This window comes from Lycium barbarum, chromosome 7 (assembly GCF_019175385.1).
Source record: "Lycium barbarum isolate Lr01 chromosome 7, ASM1917538v2, whole genome shotgun sequence".
Lineage (NCBI taxonomy): Eukaryota > Viridiplantae > Streptophyta > Magnoliopsida > Solanales > Solanaceae > Lycium > Lycium barbarum.
Window position 1 is genome coordinate 106,921,317 of NC_083343.1, and position 24,401 is coordinate 106,945,717.

The following is a 24,401-nucleotide window of genomic DNA, read 5'->3' on the forward strand; positions in this document are numbered from 1 at the left end:
AAGAATATCCTCAACTTTCTTTTTTGATTCAAGGATACCCTCAAACTAACAACCTGAATCTGGGTCAAATTGGCCTATTATGATTTGTCATGTTTCTAATTCATAAATTACAACCCATCCAATTTTTTAAACCCGCCCTGCCCCTAATAATAAAATGACCCCTTTTTTTACCCTTAAATCCCTGATCCCATTCTCCTCATTAGTTTGGTCTGGAAATACCCTTCCTTCCACCTCATGTGTATCCTTAAGGCTGACTCATATTCTTGAAAATAATTATTTTATCATAAATATAAAGTTTACTGAGAGTTTTCTTTGTATTACACTTATAGCAAACAAAAATCACTATACATTTATTAATATGATCAATATTTCCTTATCTGATTCTAAGATATAAATTCATTATACTATATATGTATCTGCGTGTGAGTTTAGTTTGAGCTTCAACTGGAGTTCAAGGTTGTTAATTCACTTGTTTCTATATAGAGTCGTGCTTGAACTCGCCTACATATATTCGAATTGAGCTCTACTCCAATTTGAAGGCAGTTTGATATTTGAGCTTGAGTTTGGACTCAACTTTATCATACTTAAGCTGAGCTCAAGGACGAACAACTGAGCCCAGCTTGATCAAACTACCCGTGATATCTATCGTTGGCTCCCATTCCCTTGGTGATTACGCCAATGGCTAGTGAACGATTGCCGTCAGTAAAATCCTTACAACTAAGATTATCTATGACACACTTCCCTATTGAAGAAAGAAAAGGATGACCATATGGCAGCTTAGGAATAAGATCCACCAACACAAGTATGCGGCAAAGGCATTCAGTAAAGTTCTTAAAATAGAACTCTGCTACAATGCACTTTCCCTTCACATCTTTCTATCTTTTGGTTTTTGTAGATGATACTTTGTATGTGCAGTTAATTTCGATTAACTTGCTGACTAAGCTTTAATTACTGTTGTTGTTAGTTCTAGTTCCATTTTCATTTTGAAGTTCAATTCATTATCAATTGGAAGTTGTAACAGCAAAAGACACTAGGCAAACTAACATGGAAGTATGAAATAAATAGACAATCTTCAAGACTTAGTTCAGCAAAATAATCATTGTGATGAGTGCTCTCCATTGCATGTTCTCTTCAGAATAATCCATGAGAAGTTCTTGAAGTGATCACATAGAAGACATTTCAAATACTTCTTAATGATAGATTGTACAATGTATCCAAGTAGCTCGGAATTGAGGCTTAGTTGTTGATAGATTGTACAATGTACCCAAATCCTTATCTTTCTTTTTAAAATTTTAAATTTCCTTTTGATCTTCTTTTTGTATTGTACCTGCAGGGAACAACAGATCTCTCCAACGAGCATCTCATAAAGGATGGCCATCTGTTGTGAGTAGCTTGAACTTTTGCATCAATAAAAATGTATATTCCAGCAATCAACAGATCGAGTGACAAAATATGAGCTATACTTGCTTTTTATTCTGCTGGCGTCGAATAGATGCTTGGTGATACAAATAAAAGAACCACGGAGACTGACTAGCAAATAATATCTCCTATAGCAGGAGGAATTATGAAAAGTTCAGGAAAGCTACCTGCACTACTGCAGGAGCAAATAAACCAGGAGAGACTGCAGTCTTCAAATAAGGTTGGTCCTAGATCATAAAGGCTTAACTGATTTCTTTTTGAACGACTTCAAGTTGAGGAGACGTGCGCCCCTATTTGGCTTCTAATTTCTTTACATATGTTTTGTATCAGACTGGCAGAAAGAGGAAATCTCCATTGAACTGGCATCTGTAAGATCATTTTTCTGCATCTACTTCCTTCATGTGCTGGTGATTCTATTGGACGAATGTGTATGGAATGTCTATATAGTCTTCATCAACTTTATTCTTACTCATTTAATGAATATATTCCTGAGCTGTAGGTTGGGAAAGAGAAAGCTACTGTCCATGGTGATAATTGATAACTTTGTTATTCAAATTATTTTGGATTATTATTGTACTTAAGAGGATAACTATACTTAGAGTTTTAATCTTATCTTTTCATCTACATGTACACTCTATATATCATTGTATCTGTAAATTTATTCATCAAGAAATATACATTGTTTCATGGTATCGGATGTCTAGGTTTACTCTCTACAGTTGAATCATGTCTTCCACTTCCTCTACTCAATTAGTCCATTCTTCACCCGCCCTCACGGCTTCCACTTCCTCTACCCAATCAGTTCATTCTTCACCAGCCTCCACGACTGATGTGTCCTCCCTTCTTCCATCCTCTCCATCTGCTATTTCCGTCTCTAACATTAAAAATCTTGTTCCTACTATTCTTGATTATACAAACTATATGTTGTGGAGAGAACTTTTTCTACCCGTTTTCAAAGGTCATGGTGTTTATGGCTTTATTGATGGGAGTTTCCCTTGTCCCGAGTCTACTATTTTGCGTGATGATGGTACCTCCATCCCTAACCCTTCCTTCCAGCAATGGATTCAACTGGACTCCATTGTCCTTTCATGGATTCAGGCAACTATTTCTCAAGAAATTCTTCAAGCGATAATCAAGCCAAATCGCTCTCTCACTTCTAAAGATGCATGGCTTCAAATTGAGCGCTTATTCCGTGATCAAGTCAGTTCTCGAACACTTCAACTCAAAGTCCAATTTCATAATCTTAAGAAAGGTAGTTTTTCCATTAATGAATATGTCCATCGTCTAAAGTCCATAGCTGATGCCTTAACTTCCATTGGAAATCCTATCTCTGAACCCGACCTTGTCCTCCAAATACTCTCTGGCTTACCTCCTAAATATATGTCTGTGAGCACCTCTATCTCCACTCATGTTCCTCTTCCTTCCTTTGTTGAGGCACGCTCCCTTCTATTTCTCCATGAATCTCAATTGAGCAGTTTCTCTAGTTCTTCTACAGATAATGTTACCACTGCTTTTGTTTCCAAGCAACAATCTTCTTCCTCCTATGGTCGTGGACGTGGTCGACAAAAAAATGGTGGTCGCCATTCAAATGGTGGGCGTGGTCGTGGACGCCAGACTCAAGGCAATACCAAATCCTTTAATGGCGTGCCTCAACAGTTCACCCCTCGTCCTCGTCTTCCTTCCATCCTAGGTCCTCCCCCCATTTCCTATCCCGCTTCTTACTTTCCCCTTCAACCTACTAATGCTACTCTATATTGCCAACTTTGCTATCAACCGAATCATACTGCTCGTGATTTCCCATCTATACATTCTAAGGCCTTTGTCTCAGATATTAGTTCAAATTACTCTTTTCCCTCATCTGGTGATGCCTCTTGGTACGTGGATACTGGAGCCTCTTCTCATATGACTCCAAATACATCCAATTTATCCTCTGTTGCTCCATATAATGGCTCAGATCGTGTAGTTGTGGGTAATGGTACTCAACTCCCTATCTCCTACACCAGACATGGTACTCTTTTTACTTCTAATTATCGTTTTTCTCTTAGAGATATTTTAATTGTTCCACGTCTTTCCACTAATTTATTAAGTGTCCGTAAATTTGTTACGGATAACAATTTTTCAATGGATTTTGATCCTTTTGATTTTTCTATTAAGGACCTCATGACGAAGAGACTTCTACTTCGGTGCAATAGTCTTGGACCGCTTTATGCAATTTCTTCTCGTCTTGGTGATTCTTCTTCAACTTACTCCGCTCTTGCTGCTGCTCGTGTCTCGCCAAACCTTTGGCATCGTCGTCTAGGACATCCAAGCTCTGTTGTTTTAGCTAGTTTAGTTAGGGTCAATAAGTTACCTTGTTCTTCATTCAAAAGTTTGGACAATTTATGTGATGCTTGTCAACTTGGCAAGCACCAGAGGTTGTCATTTATGGCTTCTCGCTCTGTTTCTTCATCTCCATTTCAATTAATTCATAGTGATATTTGGACTTCTCCTATTCCTTCTTTTACTGGTTTTCGGTATTATATTTTATTCCATGATGATTTCACAAAGTTTTCTTGGGTATTTCCTCTAAAGCGGAAATCTAATACTTTTTCTATGTTCAAGCAATTTTATGCATATATATTGACCCAATTTTCTACAAAATTAAAATCTTTTCAATGTGATGGGGCTGCCGAGTTTGTTAAGCTTCAGACTTTTCGTTCATTTCTTAATGATAATGGCGTTTTGCTTCGCATTTATTGTCCTCACACTCACCAACAAAATGGGAAAGCTGAACGAATGCATCGCACTATTTTAAATATGGTCCGTTCATTATTATTTCAAGCCTCTCTTCCCTCTCAATTTTGGGTTGAAGCCCTACACACTGATGTCCATCTTTTAAATATTCTCCCGTCATCTAAACTTCATTTTAAGACGCCGTTTGAAGCTCTTTTTGCTAAGGTTCCTACCTACTATCACTTACGTGTTTTTGGTTGTTCATGTTATCCCAATTTACGTGAATATTCCTCTCACAAGTTGAGTCCTCGTTCCAAACATTGTATCTTTCTTGGTTATCCCGATAACTACAAAGGATATAGATGTCTTGATCCTACAACTAACAAAGTGTATATCTCTAGACATGTTAGGTTCAACGAGAATTTCTTTCCTTATCCTTATCTTCTTCCATCAACTTCATCAGAATCTAGCTCTTCTACCCTCTTTAAACTTCCCTCTTCAATTGATATTTATCCTCCTTTATCTTCAACTGTTTCTCCTAATTCTCGGGATAGGAATTTTCAAAGACCTGCACAATTATTATCTCCCATTAATGCTGAAAATTCTCCTATTATATCTGATCACACACCACAATTTATGCAGCAGTTGGCTCCTAATTTACCTCCTAATTCTTCTTCACCTCAAGCCTTATCTCAACCTCCTGTACAATTTCAAAATAATCATCAGATTTCCCCTTGCAATCAAAATACATTGCCACTTGGACAATCCCTTCCTAAACCAACTACATCTCATCAATTCATGTTGCAACGTGACTCCTCTCCAAATGTTAGCCAGAACAATTCTTTACCTCCTAATACTCATATCTCACATTGCTCTCCTATTTCTCAAACTAAAATTCCAAACTTATCTTCTGATTCTAAAACATATCACATGATTACCCGTAAGCAAACAGGATCTCTTAAGCCTCGAGTCCTTCCTTCTCTGCTTTCTCATTCCTCTACAATTCCATCTGAACCTTCATCTTTTACTCAAGCTTCTAAGTGTCCTCATTGGAGGCATGCTATGGCCGATGAATACAATGCTCTCATGGCTAATCGCACATGGGACTTAGTACCACCTCCCTCTCACGCCAATATTATTGGTTGTCGTTGGGTATACCGCATTAAACAAAAATCTGATGGTTCTCCGAAGCATTTTAAAGCTCATTTTGTAGCCCAAGGCTACAAACAACAACAAGTACTGGACTATGATCAAACATTTAGTCCTGTGGTGAAACCAGTCACTATTCGCACTATTCTCGCCCTTGCTGCATCTAAGAAATGGCCTGTTCATCAATTAGATGTTAAGAACGCCTTTTTACATGGCAATCTTAAGGAACTGGTATATATGAAGCAACATACTGGCTTTGTTCATCCACAATTTCCTCATCATGTTTGTTGTTATACCCCGCGTTTTCAGAGCATGAGTATGACATGTACCTTACCGTAGTAATGGAGCGTCAGAGACGTCCCATGATGTTTTGAAAGGCACAAGCCATGGAAAGTACGTAACGACGAAGAAAAGGGGTGAATTACGATCTCGTAAGTCGTAATCGGAAAAGAGTATTTTGAAACACGAGAACATGGCCATTATTAGTATAATAAGTGATAAATATCATGTATGGAGAGTTTCGGAATATTTTGAGATTGAGCAAATTGAAGAAAATAAGTTCGACGAAAATTTGAGAAATGCTGGAAAGATTTTTAGTCAACTTTGGAGGGGCATATCTCCTAGCATATTAGGAGTTTTAAGGCGTTTCAAAATCCTAAGATGAATTTCGTCGAGTCTAGTTTATAATACAACAAACGCTCGTTGATAGGACCTCGGAATAGAGAATTATAGACATTACAAACTGAACTGTCGACGCAGAAACAGGGCTGCACAGTACTGCTACAGTACTGTAGCTACAGTGCCCCCGAATCTACCACTATGGATTAAAATCCCCTTTTATTTCATCAAAACCTCTCAAAATTTCCAGAGAATTCAGCAGCCAAAAGGGGCTTAAATCCCGCATAAAATTGAGGATTTTGAATGAAATTTCAAGCTACGAAGTACTAATCGAAGTCCGGGCAACGCATAGTCACGAATATAATTTCGTTTGGAGTTAGAGGAGCCTGGGAACAAGAAAATGTTGAAGATTTTGCTACTTTCATAAAAACAAGGTATGAATCTTCAAATCTCTCTCTTTATCGACTTAGATTAAAGGAATATTTACAAAAATAAAGTTATAATTGTTGTGTTGATGTTGTTGAATTATGAAATGAGATTTGAAGGGGATTTTTGGATGAAAATATATGTATTTATCTTGTAGTATGTTGAACATGTTGTTATCGATGTTGTTGGCATTAATTTCGGCTTTTTTACGAAAAATAAAGTTATTAAATGGTCGTATCATAAGTTGGTTGGTTGAGAAATTTGAAAAACAGTGTGTGGGTTGTTTTATGGCATATGATGGTGTTGGAAATGATATTACTACTATTGGTATTGTTGTTGATGTTGTTGGTTATTGAATTGGAATTTCGGGCGAGGCATATAAACAGGGGAAATGCTGCCCAAATTTCGACAGAATCTAAAAGGGATTTTAATTAAAGTTTTGAGACGAGTGTATGACGATGATCCTAATGATATTATGAATGGTTATATATGTAGATTACGAGGCTACGAATAATCTTCAGTGAATTGCGAGACAGGAAGTAAGTTGGAAGTTGAGAAATTATCCTTCAGGTATGTTAAGGCTCGTCCCTTTCGTTCAAGGCATGACTCCTATGATTATAACTCCATAAATGTGTTCACAGCCTCCTTATTTCCAAAAGCTAGATTTTCATGATTCCAAGGCATAACCCCTTCCTAATAATTCATGAATGTTTTCCAAAATGTTCGTATTACCTAAACCAGAGATTTATGATTCTGTGAGCTCTTATGATAACAGCGATGAGCATGTTTTTATGATGATAATGATGATGTCAAAAATGAGGATATTTTCTATGATGATGATGATGTTATGGCTAAAAGTCTCAAGTTATGAGATCAATGCTTTTATGAGATGAGTTTATTCATAAGAGATTTCCATATACATGAGCTTTACATTATTATGATGACTATGATGAGAACGATTTTATGTTCAAAGGTTCCAAGTTTATGATTTCAATGACGATAGGAGAATATTGAGCTATCTTTTGACCTTTCTTAATTTTATTCATTGTTGTTGGTCTCACCTTATAATAATTGTTCCTTCAAGGTGAGACAAAGCGACGATGGTTATTCCATAATATAATCGGAGGTTACCGACCTTACGTCACTCTGATGTACTCATAGCTTTTACTTGGCTCTCATGCATGCTTTATATATATATATATGTATGTATTTTCTCACACCGCGCCGCGCTATAGTCGGCCGGGCAGGCACGTAGATGTGCACACCACTGCAGTGGGCATGTTATGATATTGCCCCGGACGCGGGAGGCCTGGACGCAGGCTAATGATGATAACACCGAGCCTTAATGGCCGGGCATGATATTATATATATGACACCGCGCCTTAATGGCCGGGCATGTTACTATGTATACGTATTGAAATGTTTTTTTAAAAGGCTAAGCATGCATGACATCCGCCTTACGAGGCATCCAAATGTACATGGTATCTTTCTTATTCCTTGTTACTTTTCATATCTATGTTATGTTGTTACTCATGCCTTACATGCTCAGTACATTATTCGTACTGACGCCCTTTCTTGTGGGCGCTGCGTTTCATGCCACGAAGGTGTATACAGATGAGTAGAGGATATTGCTAGAAGACGTTCCAGTTGGATTGGCGAGCTCCATTTCTTTCCGGAGTGTTGCCAAGTCAGAGTATCTATGTTACGGTATATTGATTTATGTTAGAGACTTTGCAGACAAAGTCATGTATACAGTATGTCAGTCTTGTAAGCGGCTATTTAAGTCGATGTATCATTATGCATTACTTTACAGATTCATATGATTACAAATTTTATTTGATTCGAGAAAGATGAAAAGAATGTTTTCGAAAAGCTTCCATTATGCATTTCAATCCATGACCTGAAAGTCCAGTGAGATTATGAGTATAACGAGAAACAGTGGGTTCGCTCGACTCTAAGTAAGGGTCGGGTGCCCATCATGCCCTATCAGGATTGGGGTGTGACATTTGTCGGTTGAACAAAGCTCTTTATGGCTTAAAGCAAGCTCCCAGAGCATGGTTTCATCGGTTCACTTCCTTTATTCTAAGTAATGGATTTCAAAATAGTATGTTTGATCCTTCTCTTTTCATTTACAAACATAATTCAGACATTGCTATTCTTCTTCTCTATGTTGATGATATTCTCCTCACTGCCTCTTCTAATTCTTTACTCGAGTCTCTAATTCAGACTCTTAAATCTGAATTTTCAATGAATGACTTAGGAACTGTTAATTATTTTCTTGGTGTTTCTATAGTTGCTCGCAATGGGGGTTATTTTCTTTGTCAGTCCAAGTATGTAAAAGACCTTCTCACTCGTGCAAATTTGTTGTCTTCCAAACCAGTTTCTACTCCTCTTTCTCCTAAGTCCCTACTTCATTTGGAAGATTCTCCTCCCTTTTATGATCCGACTCTTTATAGAAGCCTTGTTGGTGGTCTCCAGTACTTAACCTTCACCCGTCCGGACATTGCCTTTGCTGTTAATCAAGTGTCTCAATTTATGCATTCACCCTTAGACATTCATTATACTGTCGTCAAAAGAATTTTGCGATATTTGCAAGGTTCTCTGGATCATGGCTTATTTATTCCTGGTGGTTCTATTGACAATTTACAATGTTACAGTGATGCGGATTGGGCTGGTTGCCCTGCCACTCGTCGATCTACTTCAGCCTACTGTATTTTTCTTGGCCCAAATCTTATTTCTTGGTCTTCTAAGAAACAAAATGTTGTTTCTCGATCAAGTACCGAAGCTGAATATAGAGCAGTTGCTCATGCGACTGCTGAAATAACATGGTTACACTCCCTTCTACAGGAACTTCATGTTTCTCCTTCTTCACCTTCTACAATATTTTGTGACAATATTAGCAGTATTTATCTGGCACAAAATCCTATTCAGCACGCTCGTACCAAGCATGTTGAGATCGATATTCATTTTGTTCGGGAAAAAGTTGCCACAAGCGTTCTCCGAGTTCAATATGTCCCTAGTCAAGATCAACTTGCTGATTTATTGACCAAGGCACTTCCTTCACCACGACTGTTGTTCTTGCGCAACAAGCTCTGCATTCTTCCAGATCGTGCATCGCTTGAGGGGGAGTGATAACTGATAACTTTGTTATTCAAATTATTTTGGATTATTATTGTACTTAAGAGGATAACTATACTTAGAGTTTTAATCTTATCTTTTCATCTACATGTACACTATATATATCATTGTATTTGTAAATTTATTCATCAAGAAATATACATTGTTTCACATGGTACTGCAAAAGACAATAGTAGAAGTGAAGATGCTGGTCTGGTTAGTGTAAGTAATTCAATCTATCCATTGAGGAAGAGAGTTTTTCTGGGCAGAACCGAAAGGAATGGATTTGGGCTTCTCTCAGCAAAGCAGCAAGATTTGGGCTATCTCTGAAACAAGTACGGTTGATGACATAAAAGTAGGTGTTGGAGATTCGGGCTTCGCCTCTGATTAAAATGAATGGATGGGTTGTGTGTGCTAGCAAGTCCAAGAACAAGGATGTTAGGAAGAAGCAATGGATTCCTCAGAATCCCATTTCAGAATCTGGGGAAACAAGAATAGTACTTCACCTTGACTCTTCGATCTAAGCTTTTTATTTCCATTTGAACATGAAATTAGTCACTTGGTAAACTAGGGACGTGGATTTCAACCAGGAATACCAAATGGAGGCCATTTCCTCAGATGTCCCAGTACAATTGATGACTTCTTTTAATTCACGGCGTAGCCAGTTGAAAAGCTTGGTATTGAATGCAAATTCTTTATCAGAATTTTGCTTTTGTGGACACCCTTTCAATGCAGACAATACATGTATATAAACAAAAACACGAGACATAGAGAATGCACTAATGCTTATGCGACAACAAATAACATAAAGCAAATGGTAGTTACGTGTTGACATTTTAGAGTTAACTTATATACACCGACACTAATCCAACTCATTACGAACAGTTATTTCCATTTATGTTTTAGACGTCCTGTGTATAAAATACTTTTACACTATCGTTGTATAAAAGTTAAGCTCTAATGTCTTAGTGTCTACAAGTATGAGAGGCTGTTTTTGAAAGGATTTCCAGGTAAACCAAGAAAATACCTGGAGTACTTTGCTATTTGTACGTGGAAGTACGAACATGATCTTGGGGCGGTTTAACATTAGATTGTACATGATTTATTCAACATGCAGTATTGATTCAATGAATATCTCGACGTAAGGACTGGAGGGAATTACAATTTCTCTTTGGATTTTCATAAATAAGGATGCTGTTACTCTGCAAGAATTTTGTCAATGACATAGATTAAACCAAATTTCAGATATTTATATCAAGTTCCTTATTCGTAATTGGGGAGCACACCAGCAAATCTTTTATTTAAATGTAACTCTTTATTATATACTAGTCTCTGTGAACGTGCATTGCATGTTTACCCCAAAATACTTGGTACATATTTAGTTTCGCAAATGATAAATTTTAAATGGTATACATATTTTGGAACTCTCTTTGAGCTATAAAATAGAAATTAAAACATACAAAAGAGTAACAACTTGAAGTTGGAAAATTTTCTAAATTTGATGCTACTTCAGTGACATACCTAGTACTTTAATTTAAAGACAAATACATACTCGAATGTATAAAATACATTTATATGATAAAAATATTTACCTCTTAAAAATTGTACATAACAATTATGCATGAAATATTAAACGGAAAAGGGTCAAAAATACCCCTGAACTATCAGAAATGGATCACATATACCCTCCGTTTGCATTTGGTATCAAATATACCCTCGCCGTTATCAAAGGAGATCACTAATACCCCTCCACTTAACGACTGACCATTTAATCTGACGTGGCAGTGCCACATGGAAAAAAAATATTCACATGGAAGGCCATGTCAACCTCTCTCCCTCTTCCTCTTTAGTTTAGGGGTATTTTTGGCCCTTTTTTAAAAAGTTTTTAATTTTTTTCTGAATTTTCTACACCACCACACACCCCCCACCCACTAATTTATTTATTTTTTAATTTTCTACCCCACCACGTACCCCCCCCCCCAGCCCCCCCAAAAAAAATTTTTTTTTTTTTTTGAAGTTTTTAATTTTTTTCTGAATTTTCTACACCACCACATACCCACCCCCACCCCCAAGTGGACACCCCCTCCCCTGCCCCTCCCCCCCCCCCCCAAAAAAAATTCTTAAAAAAAGTTTTAAAAGTTACTTTTTTGGGATTTTTACACCACCCACCCCCATGACCCCCCCCCCCTTCCCACACCCCACCACCCGCTCCTAAAATTTTAATTTTTAACCACGCAAACTTTCAATTTTTATAATTTTTTTATAAAAGGTAAATTAAATATGAAGTAGAATCAAAAAAGTTTATATTTTTCACCCCACGACCTCCCCCCCCCCCCCCCCCCACGACTGACACCCCTCCAAAAAAAGTTTTGAAAAGTTTTCTTTTTTGATTCTCTACACCCACCCCCGACCCCCTCCCGAATTTTCTACTTCATATTTAATTTACCTTTATAAAAACAGTTATAAAAATTGAAAGTTAGCGTGATTAAAAATTAAATTTTTTTGGAGGGGTTGGGGGGGTGGGTATGTGGTGGTGTAGAAAATCTAGAAAAAAATTAAAAACTTCAAAAACAAAAAAGTTTTTTTTGGGGGGTGGGGCTGTGGTAGGGTGGGGGTATGTGGTGATGTAGAAAATCCAGAAAAAAAATAAAACTAAGAAAAAAAATTGGGGGGTGGGGGTGTGGAAGGGGTATGTGGTGGTGTAGAAAATCCACAAAAAAAAAAAATCATTAAAAACTACAAAAAAAGGGGTCAAAAATACCCTTGAACTAAAGAGGAAGAGGGAGAGAGGCTGACATGGTTGCCCACGTGGATAATTTTTTCCATGTGGCACTGCCACATCAGCTGTAATGGTCAGCCGTTAAGTGGAGGGGTATTAGTGGTCCCCTTTGGTAACGACGAGGGTATATTTGATACCAAATGCAAACGGAGGGTATATGTGATTCATTTCTGATAGTTCAGGGGTAATTTTGACCCTTTTACAAAGACATACTGTATTTTCAATCCCATCATGCTAAAGCCAATATTGTCATAAGTCATATGAATCTTTGGTAGACTCGAACACATGAATATTAAAAAGGAAAAAGAAAAAGTAAAGCCAAAGGAAGGTTCATATATTGTAATTATTGTAGAGCATAAAAAGAGAAATACAATACCGTGTATGAAAAGTATTAGTATGGCAATTGAAACTGATAAGTTTGAGAAAATAAGTCACATTTTTAGGGCTTTATTAGGTACCTGGAATACAAGATGATGGAGAAGAATAAATAGTTAACAGAAGAAGAGGTTATGTGTGAAAAGTCATAACCCATAAGCACAACATCAAATCTTCAATAAAAATAAGAGCAATGAATATTAAGCTGCAAATAACAAACCAGTGAAGGAAACAGAAACATGAGAGATATTTATAAATATACTAACTAGTGAATTTGTCCGCATATCACGCGATTATTAAAAAATAGTATTCGAACATTACTAAATAATTATTGTCAGTTTTTCTAGCTAATAAGATTAATCTTCAATGATTGATTAATTTTATTTTTTCTCTACTCTTCAATTGTTATTTGTTATTCTAGTTATATTTTCAAGGTTGAACCAAATGGAAAAAAAGAAAATTTAGGTCAAAAAATTTAATATCAAATAAACGATCATCGTTAGTTTTGACTCCCCCCATCTCTCATCTCTCACAAGAATCGTATGTGGCTTGTCAAAGGCATACAATTTTAACCCACCAACTTAATAATTTTCTTAAGATTTCTAATAAATATTTTTAAGTTATAAAAAAAAAATCACAATTTTAGGAATTTAATTAAGAAAATAAATTTATTCGATCATGTTCTCATTATCTTCTATACATTTTTTGAAATCCCATTTTTTTTTCTTTTTGTTATTTTTCTTGATTAACTGTCATTTTTTTTCTTGTCATTTTTTCTATTATTTTCCATCTTATTGTGTTTCTCTCTTGTAATCAGTGGCGGATGGAGCTCTATAACTTGGGGTTCAATTGAACCCAAACTTTCATTGCGTGATATAAATTTATGTGTAAAAATTTACTAAAATTACAATAAATAGTAGATATGAACCCATAACTTTAGAAATATAATGGTTTAATACTAAAAATTTAAGATGTTAAACCCCTAAAACTTAAATCCTAGATCCGCCTCTACTTGTAATCCTACTCCTCTTCGTATTCATTGCAACATTATTTTTTGGCCTTTTCCTTTCCACACTTTCTTTTCATTTCTGTACCTTTGCTTATTCAATTCCTCCCGAAATCAATACCTATTATGTTATATTTTCTTAATAGCTAATTCATTTCTTGTATTTTTTTTCAAGTAGTAAGCTCAAAAGATTTAGACCCAACAAATGATACTAATATTCTATGAAAATTTAAAACTTTGAAGACGTTTATGAACAATAAAAAAACAAAATACTTGAGGACGGTAATTTTTCATATCTGTAATTAAGTAACTTTCTTATGAATTAAATTGCATTCTATGAACTACAAACTAATTTTACATTCTTGTGTTCTATTATGCTTACTAAAAGTTGATCCACATGCGGATGGATATATACGTACTTTCTTAAGCAGCATACACGTATGTGATGACTTTTTTCCGGTACTTCCACTTTCGAAACACTTTAGTTAGAGACATAAAAAGTTATTTAACCTCGCCGATAAAGGAAAAAAATCAGAAGAAATTAAGAATTAACTAAGCAAATGAAAACTTTAGATATATGGATTGAAGAGGGAAAACTATATGCTGACATAAGGTAATCAAATTCTTTAAAAAGTAAAAAAATTAACGTTTAATATAAGAAGGGAAAAAATTATAGTATTGTTAATATAAGGTAATCAAATTCTTTAAAAAAAAATACAAAAGGAAAGAAAGAGGAAAATCGAAATCATTTTTTTAAACATGCAAATTTGATTTGCTACAATCGCCCAAATTTTACAACAAAAATACATGAAGCACCAAGCAAACGTGAAGGAAAACTAAAATTTTAACAACATAAACATGAAGGAAAACGTAGACATATCAAAAACAGGAAAACTGAAAGAAAACTTACTTCAAAGGTAGAGAATAATTTACATGGGTCAAAACATGCATATTTATTTGGATGGAAATGCTATATTATTGGTGTGATTTTTAGGTGCCATAAATTTACACATTAAATAGTTGGAGGTTATGAATATAAAAGGCTTGGGAGTTATGAATATTATTAGTACTAATTAAAAGTAGAATTTATGAAAATAAAGTGGTATGAGTTATGGAGATGACTTTTTAAAATTAAATAATTAAAAAAATAAGGGAAAATTTAAAAAAAAGAGAAAAAAGATAAATAAGAATGGTGGTCATAGAGAAATGTCACATCACCTTGTTTATGCCTAGCTTTATATTATATATAGATAAGTATGAAGACTCCTAAGATTCTTTTTCCAGCATTATTCATAAGAATATGAAAGGTTTAAATGAGACTTTTCATTCACCAACCTGATTAAATTTACATACAAATCAAATGATACCAAATTCATTGTACATTAAAAAAAAAAAAAATAAGAACTCTAAATGTGAAATGTATCTAACCTTTATGTGAAGAGTCAATTTAAAAGTTTTTGTGGAATAAATGGAGAAAACTAACTTCCCACGTACCCTCTCACTGAATTCATTGTTGTGACTGATGAATGTCTGAAGCAATAAACTATGGCTTCATTTATATTTTTCTACCAAAAAAATTGTTTTCACTTTCTTATTACCTCTTAATGTGGTTTTTGAAAGGATAAAAAAGTCCATTAACTTTTTAGGGGTGTTTTAGTAATCCAACTTTTAACTTTGTGTCTTTCCACTTTTAGTATAATACTAGTTTATCGGAACGTGCGATGCACGTTATATATCCTTTTAATTATTTATGAAATTTTATATGCAAATACAATTCTCTAAGGATCTAACAAATATAATATACAATCAAACTACACTACTAAACAGTGCTTTCATGTCAATATTGTACAAATATTATACTGTATAACATAACTTACTACCTTCCGTGTAACTTGTATTTTCCTAACTAGATAAATTGAAGCCCGTGCTCGCATGGGCCAACCGTGACTATTTGGAAATTTCATACCAATTACATATAGAGCAAATTTAAAAATTTCTATTGGTATTTTTCCTATTTAATAAAAACAGAAAATGTAGATATAAATTCACAAATTTGTGTAGATATTTTAACCAACACTTTGTTGGCCCTAGACAAAACTTTAGAATAACTAAAATAATAAAGTAACTTAATTCTACAATTTTTGTCAAGAATTGTTAGTATTAAGGCTTAATACATCGACTTTAAAAAAAAAAAAAAAAAAACAAACAAACAAACTTGTCAAAAAAATTCATCTAGACACTCAACCCACTATCTGTTCCAATTGAGCACCTGAACACGTGATAAATTGTTCCTACTAGACACTCCAAACTTAAATTTTGATAAACTTTTTGCACGTATTCTCAAATGCTCATCAAATAAATAAATTAACCACTTAAAACATACCACCTCATTTAAAATGCATTACCCTCATCAACCTCAATTTGAACATGCTTGATGTATTAAGCCTACTATTAATCATGATAACATTTTTTTTTAACTATAAAGCGCTATGAATCTAACATTCAGATTTCGTTTTACCATTGTATAACATAATAATATAAATTCATGAGGATGAGCCATTATGCATTATTGTCCTAAAAGTCATTCTTTCTGATTTCTTGCTCATGAGTTAGAATTATAATTTCACGAGGATGAATTATTACACGTTATTATCCTGAATAGCTTACTTTCCAACTTTTTGCTTAGTAGTTGAATTTATAACTAAGGAGCGTAACTCATTATTGAACAAAACTAAGTGTGTAATTATCTTAACCGATAGTAGAAAAGAGTATCATTTATATCACTATAATGAAAAATATTACATAGAATTTCAAATCATAAGTGTAATTTTAGACTATCCTATCTAGATTTAATTTTAAGTTCTTTTACTGATGTTTTCTTTGTTTACGAATTATAGTCATATATCAAATTAATTAAGACAAATAATTTCTTGGCCCAAATAGTAAAAGGAATATTATTATGTTTGGCTATGATCATAAATCTTGTGAAAACTCAAACTTGTCAATATAATACTACATGGAATTCAGTAATATTTTAAAATTAGACAATTTGCATAAAAAGAGATTACTTTCCCTTTCTTGTTTGAGACAAAACAATATTAGTATTAAGAATTATAAACTAATTTGAAAAATAATGCAAGCATATTTTATAACATATTAAGTTTTGATTTGATTAATTTTAAAATGTAAAAAGATTATATTGTCGGTGTTATAAATTGGATCCAAAACACACTTATTACTTTTATCAAAATTTAATTTGGTAAGTTTGAAAAATAAATCAAATTTATATATATATATATATTCTATTTAAATTCATAACTAATCCTTCCATTTCAATTCAAGCATCTTATTTTTCTTTTTAGTATGGTGATTGTTTTTATATTGATATCTTCTCAATTCAAGTTCTACATTGCATGTTTAATACCATAAGGTTCAAAGAACTGATTAAATTAGAACACTTAAATTAAAATGGAGAATACTAAATTTTATGTTATAGTAAATAAATACTATATTTTTTTACTTTAATTGAAAGTAACAAAATTGAACAATTAATTAGATTAGATGTCACGTTAATTTTAGAAAGAAAGAAAGAAAAATTAAATGGTCATGATTCTTGAAAATGCTACTAAATAGGACCTACATTTAGGGCCCACATTTTCAGAGATGTACACAAATTTCATTTGCTCCAACGGATGATACACACATGGCAATCTGTAAATTCAATAGCCTGCACCTTGGTGGGACATGCGGACTGAGTAAAATTACTGAATTGTTCTCGGTGGTCTTCCATTTCACATTTTATTATATATTACTACTATATAGAAGCACCAGTTGGGGCCTTTTTGGTCGTCCGTTGTGATCCTTTTTGGTCGTCCGTTGTGGGCCCTTAAAAAAAAGGGCCCTTAAAAAAAATTGGGCCTCATATTAAATAGGCTCATAAAAAAAATTGTGAGCCCCATATATATTAAACACCAACTAATATTACAAAACATTGTGAGCCCCATATTAAATACCAACCAGTATTAAAAAAAAAGTGGACCCCATATTAACAAAATCAAGCAATATTAAAAAAAAAAAAGAATCCCATAGTAAAAAAACAAACAATATTAAAAACAAATTGTGGGTCCCATATTAAACACCAACCATAGGTCAAAGTCTAGAAATAATTGACATTGATTAAATTAGATAGTGAATATAATTGCTCAAACTGAATAGCAAGCCTGATAAACTTTTTTTAGGACAATTTAAATTCATTTTGACTTAATTTAAGAATTGTATACACTTAAATAAATTAGCATAATGATATCACTAAATTGTTATATTCTTTTCCTAGAGAATAGATCTACTGACTATATTTGAGTTTTTAAATTTTAATCACCAAAATAAAACAAGGTGAGCGAATAAATTTGAATAGGAGAGTTTATTATAGTGTAATTGTGAAAAGGTAGCAAAAAAGAATATCAAGTAAACTTTCACTAGAAAATCAGTCATTTTAAAAGACCATAAGAAACAGAGTTATTGCGTATTCTATTTAAAGTAAAAGGCATGAAAATACTGTAAAATTTTAAAATAAGACAAGTGCAAAAATCATTAAAAACAATAAATGATGAGTTTAAAAACTTTCTCAATAAGTGTTAAATATCATTATAACTACAATAAGTAAATGGAAAGAAAAAATAGTTGAACCCACCACATCCAAACTCACGGGGAAAAAAAAGTGAATCTCATATTAACAGAATCAAGCACAACAAATTGTGGGCCCCATATTAAACAACAACCAGTATTAAAAAAAAAAGTGGACCCCACCCTCTCCAAACTCATGAAAAAAAAAGATGGACCCAATATTTAAAAAAAGAAAAGAAAAAAGGCAACGTCAAAAAAAAATTGTGGGCCCCATATTAAACACCAACCAGTATTAAAAAAAAAAGTGAATCCCATATTCAAAAAACAAACAATGTTAAAAAAAAAAAATTGTGGGTCTCATATTAAACACCAACCATAGGTCAAAGTCTAGAAATAATTGACATTGATTAAATTAGATAGTGAATATAATTGCTCAAATTGAATAGCAAGCCTGATAAACTTTTTTTAGGACAATTTAAATTCATTTTGACTTAATTTAAGAATTGTATACACTTAAATAAATTAGCATAATGATATCACTAAATTGTTATATTCTTTTCCTAGAGAATAGATCTACTGACTATATTTGAGTTTTTAAATTTTAATCACCAAAATAAAACAAGGTGAGCGAATAAATTTGAATAGGAGAGTTTATTTTAGTGTAATTGTGAAAAGGTAGCAAAAAAGAATATCAAGTAAACTTTCACTAGAAAATCAGTCATTTTAAAAGACCATAAGAAACAGAGTTATTGCGTATTCTATTTAAAGTAAAAGACATGAAAATACTGTAAAATTTTAAAATAAGACAAGTGCAAAAATCCTTAAAAACAATAAATGATGAGTTTAAAAACTTTCTCAATAAGTGTTAAATATCATTATAACTACAATAAGTAAAAGGAAAAGAAAAAATAGTTGAACCCACCACATTCAAATTCACGGGGAAAAAAGAGTGAACCCCATATTAACAGAATCAAGCAAAAAAAATTGTGGGCTCCATATATATTAAACAACAACTAATATTTAAAAAAATGTGGGCCCCATATTAAACACCAACTAGTATTAAAAAAAAGTGGACCCCACCCTCTCCAAACTCATGAAAAAAAAAAAAAGATGGACCCAATATTTAAAAAAAAAAAAAAAAGGCAACGTCAAAAAAAAAACGTGCACCGCATATACTAAAAAATCAAGCAATATTAATAAAAAAAATGAATCTCATATTAAAAAAACAAACAATGTTAAAAAAAAAGTGCTTAGAAAATCAAACAATTAAATCAATAATGATGGATTCATTGTCACATGCATATCAACTCATTAGTGGGAGCAAATGAAATTATTGTACAGCAACATACTTAAAATACTTATATATTAAAATAAGATAGAATTTAATTACTTTTTCGTTTTTTCCTTACTCTAATAAATGTGAAAAGAGATTAATGTCATAAAATAAAAAATAATATTAAATGGAGATCAAATAATTAATAAGGTAAATTAGTGAAATTATAATTCTAATTGACGTTTCCTTAAAAAACCGTGTAAAAAACAACATGACAAGTAAAATGAGTTAAACAAAAAATATTTACTAAAAATTAAAAAATAGAACTTCTTCATTTAGATAAAAAAAAATCAAATTTCTACTTTGTTTCATCTTAAACATGTAAAATTAATATAATAATTTGAATTAGAATTATCCAAATCAAAATTTGATAAAAAAAAATTATATGTATTACTTTACTATTACTACTATATAGAAGAGCTGGTTTATAGAGGCAAAATCGTCGTCCGTGTTCGGTCCTACTTTTTTATTTAAGAGTAAAAAAAATCTTTTGTGGTCCCACCCACTTTTTTATTTAAGGGCAAAAAAATGACGTTTTATACTTTATATTACCAACTCTTCTAAAAAGTATAGATAGAAATACTTTATTATATTTCTATTTTTCTACTATATACAAGCATCGGTTTACCCATGCTTCATCGACAGTCACTCTTAAAAAAAAAAAAAAAACTGGACCCCACCCTCCCCAAACTCATGAAAAAAAAGTGAACCCCACTCTCTCCAAACTCATGAAAAAAAAAAAGATGAACCCAATATTAAAAAAAGAAAAAGAAAAAAGCCAACGTCAAAAAAAAAAAACACGTGCACCCCATATACTAAAAAATCAAACAATATTCATGTAATTCCCAAAGTATCCCCATCAAGTCAATAATAGTGAATTCATTGCCACATGCATATTAACCCATTAATGAGAGCAAATGAAATTATTACACAACAAAAAACATGGACCTCATATTATTACTTTTCTTTAAAATATTTAATTGCTGTATTTGCTATTCTGCCATGCCATTTATTTGTTATGTTTACTAAAATAAATATGCTTAAAATATATATATATATATATATATATATATATATATATATATATATATATATATATATATATATATATATTTAAAAAATAAGATACAATTTAATTACTTTTATGTGAAAAGAGATTAATATCAAATGAAGATCAAAAATTGAATAAGGTAAATTAGTCAAATAATAATTCTAAATCATGTTTCCTTGAAAAACCATGCAAAAGACAACATGACAAGTAAAATGAGTTAAACCGAGAATATTTACCAAAAAATAAAAAATTGCATTTCTTCGTTTAAATACAAAATTAATTTCTACTTTGTTTCGTTTCAAACATGTAAAATTAATTTAATAATTATAATTAGAATTATCCAAATCAAAATTTGATAAAAAATAATAAGTATTTTACACTTTTAAATTAATCGAATTAAAATTGAAAGTATCAACTGATGCTTAAATATTGCTATTATTTTATCTCAAAAAGAGAAAAATAGTTTTCTTTTAAACAAGTCTTCTCTTTTAAAAAATATTAATAAATTTTCGTAGCAAACACGAATAAAATAAAGTTATAGATACGGAGCACAAATTACAATGTTATATTAATCATATTTTGAACATAGTATATATATATATATATATATATATATATTATCACTATCTAAACACAACTACATATACATAAATACACTATAATCTGAAGTGTTGGCCCGTGCGCAGCACGGGCATAAGCCATCTAGTAACTATATAGAAGCATGGGTTTAAGAATTAATACTTCGTATTCAGGCTCTATTAAAAAAAATAAAAAAAATAAGGGTGGGCCCCAATCTTCTTTGGTATAAAAATTGTAAAATAAATAAATAAATAAATAAGGTGGGGCTCAATCTTCTCTAATGATAAAAAATTGTAAAAAAATAATAATAATAATAATAAGGTGGGGCACAATCTTCTATAATAGTAGGAATGAAAAAAAAAATTAAGGTGGAACCCACTCTTTCATAATAGTAAAAATTAAAAAAAAAATTAAGGTGGGGTCCGCGTAGAGAATTAGGAGACAATTGTAAAAAAAATTAAGATGGGATCCACGTGAAGAAGTAGGAGACAATTGCTAGGAAAAAATATTTAAGGTGGGGCTCACTCTTCCATAATAGTAGAGATTAAAAAAAATTAAGGTGGGATCCGCGTGGAGAATTAGGAGACAATTGCAAAAAAAAATAATAATAAGGTGGGGTCCACGTGAAGAAGTAGGAGACAATTGCAACAGAAAAAAATAGGATATTTAAATAATAATAATAAGTTCAGAAAATAGTAAAGGTACGCTTAGAGAAAATATAAAGAAGAGAAGTTCAGGAAAAAATAAATAACTATTTAAATTGAACACAAAAACTGCTAAAGAAGTCATAAAACCAAAAGATGTTGTAACACCCCGTAAACTTGAACTAGGTGTGAATGTGTAAAAATCTAGTGTTAAGATGATATTATATCTATATGAATCCATTGTTGATGAATTCGGGTGGAAGATGGTCGTTTTGAAGTCAAACTAACTAGTGAAATTCTTAAGGCCTCTTAAATTCGCCTAAGTTTTGGTAAGTCTGTCTTCTGAGGGATTTTCATCAAAATGTGTTGTGAATTTGGAAAAACTTCCTTCATGAAAGTTGTAGATCTTTGAAATATCTTTCCAACGGTAGGTCGCCCAGCCCAAGAAAAGTTACGTACAAGAAGTTATGCCTATTTTACCGAACACTGTGCAGAACCGACACATGCCGTTTTTGAGGGCGCGTGCGATGGCTCCGCGTCGCGCGCCGATCGCAGAAAAACCCCTTCTCTGACCAATGACCTGCAGATGGTCGTGCGCTGCATGTGCGTCGCACGCCCATCGCATAACAGGGCCGGTTTCGGGTCAAAAATCGGGATTTCGCGTTTTAAGTTATATTTAAGCTTGGGGTTTATTTCCCTAACACCCCTAGTCACGAAAAATCACCCTAAAGTCAGGAAGAACAAGTCCCAAGACTCAAGAACCCTACAAGGGTTTGCAACATAATTCTTCCCAAAGTGATTCAAGCTAGGGTTTAGGCGTTCTTCATTAGAAAAGTGATTTGTTAAACCTTGTTTAACAAATTAAGGTATGTCTCCCTTTTAAAAACCTTATTTTGGATGTATGTCTCTTTAAAAATAAAATCCTTTTTTGAATATAAAGGTAATTTGTATGTCTCTTTTGAACATACTATTTCTATCGGTTTTTACGAACTCTTTGATTTTGATTCGTATGTCTCTTTAAAAATAAAATCCTTTTTGAATATAAAGGTAATTTATATGTCTCTTTTTAAATCATTGTTGACTATAAAGGTGATTTGTATGTCTTTCTTTTAACAACTTATTTTGAATGAAAATCACTCTTTGAAACTATTGTTGGAAGTATAAATTTTATTCAAGATTCTTTAATGAATGAAAGGAAAAGCAATCTTTTCATGTTTCCTTGAACTCTAATTCATGTCTAAATGGTGGTTAATGTGTGTGAGGGGACAAACCCACATTAAACCTAGATTGTAACAAACCCTATATATGTATAAGCTATTATGAAAGTTTTCCTCTATGAGAGATGCTTAATAATGCTAGTTAAGAGTTGGTAATGACATTCTCATTGGTGAATTGGGACATGAAAATCTTTGTAAAGAAGTTGTACGTTTTCATAACATTGATTGGAATGACTTATTCTTTCGATATGCATAATGAACGTTAAGGTTATTGATGGTGTGACAACTTTGAGACAATTTGTGAATCAGTTTCTATGCTATGAACTTTGTTGTGATGTTTGGCCTAGCCATTCGGGAGGAAGAGTGGTCACCGCTGGGTTCGCTACCCGGGGTGTGGTTTATGCCTAGCCATTCGGGAGGATGAGCGGTCACCGAGGATTTCATATTCCGGTGTGTTTATGCCTAGCCATTCGGGAGGATGAGTGGTCACCGAGGATTTCATATTCCTAGTGTGTCATTGCCTAGCCATTCGGGAGGAAGAGTGGCCACCGCTGGGTTCGCTACCTGGGGTGTGGTTTATGCCTAGCCATTCGGGAGGATGAGTGGTCGCCGAGGATTTCATATTCCGGTGTGTTTATGCCTAACCATTCGGGAGGATGAGTGGTCACCGAGGGTTTCATATTCCGGTGTGTTTATGCCTAGCCATTCGGGAGGATGAGTGGTCACAGAGGATTTCATATTCCGGTGTGTTTGTGCCTAGCCATCCGGTGTGGTGCGCTGTGACAAGGGAACCCTACGGTCATCCCTTCGATGTGATTGGTTCTTGGGCCTGTATTGGCATGTGTGATAATCTTATTCTCTTATGGGGTTGGTGATGACTATCTTAATTGATTAAAAGGGCATATTTGAAATTGTATCTTGACAAGAGGCTTTATAAATGGGTTTTGATATTTATTATTGAGATACATAAACTGGATAACTGTTTTTACATCGCTCTCACCTGACTGGCAAGACTAATTTCTTTATGTATTACGTATCCTATTTTCATATTACTTGTTGTCCCCGAGGCACTCACTGAGTACGAAGTACTCAGGCATACCATTGTTGTTTCTGATGGTATGTTAAGTAACAGAGAAGAGCAGGTTCTTGATACTCCGGACACTTAGGACGGACTTGATGTTGCTGCTGAGTTGGTGAGCCCACATGTTCATTCGTGGGACACCCTATTATCTTGTTCATTTGTTATTAGTTTTTGGGCTGCGTCCCGATGAGTCAAAGCTATTACCTATTTATCCTAGAAGCTCCATATTATACATTCTTGTGGGTAGTTGTTGAGTCTTGGTTTAACTCTTG

General features: G+C 33.3%; 1 protein-coding gene across 1 annotated transcript; it reads left to right on the forward strand.

The window, feature by feature from the left end:
• Nucleotides 1–8,430: 8,430 nt before the first annotated feature.
• Nucleotides 8,431–9,456, forward strand: LOC132601711 (uncharacterized mitochondrial protein AtMg00810-like). The gene has a single exon (XM_060314780.1). It carries the CDS (start codon nt 8,431–8,433, stop codon nt 9,454–9,456), a length of 1,026 nt encoding a protein of 341 aa, XP_060170763.1.
• Nucleotides 9,457–24,401: the final 14,945 nt, after the last annotated feature.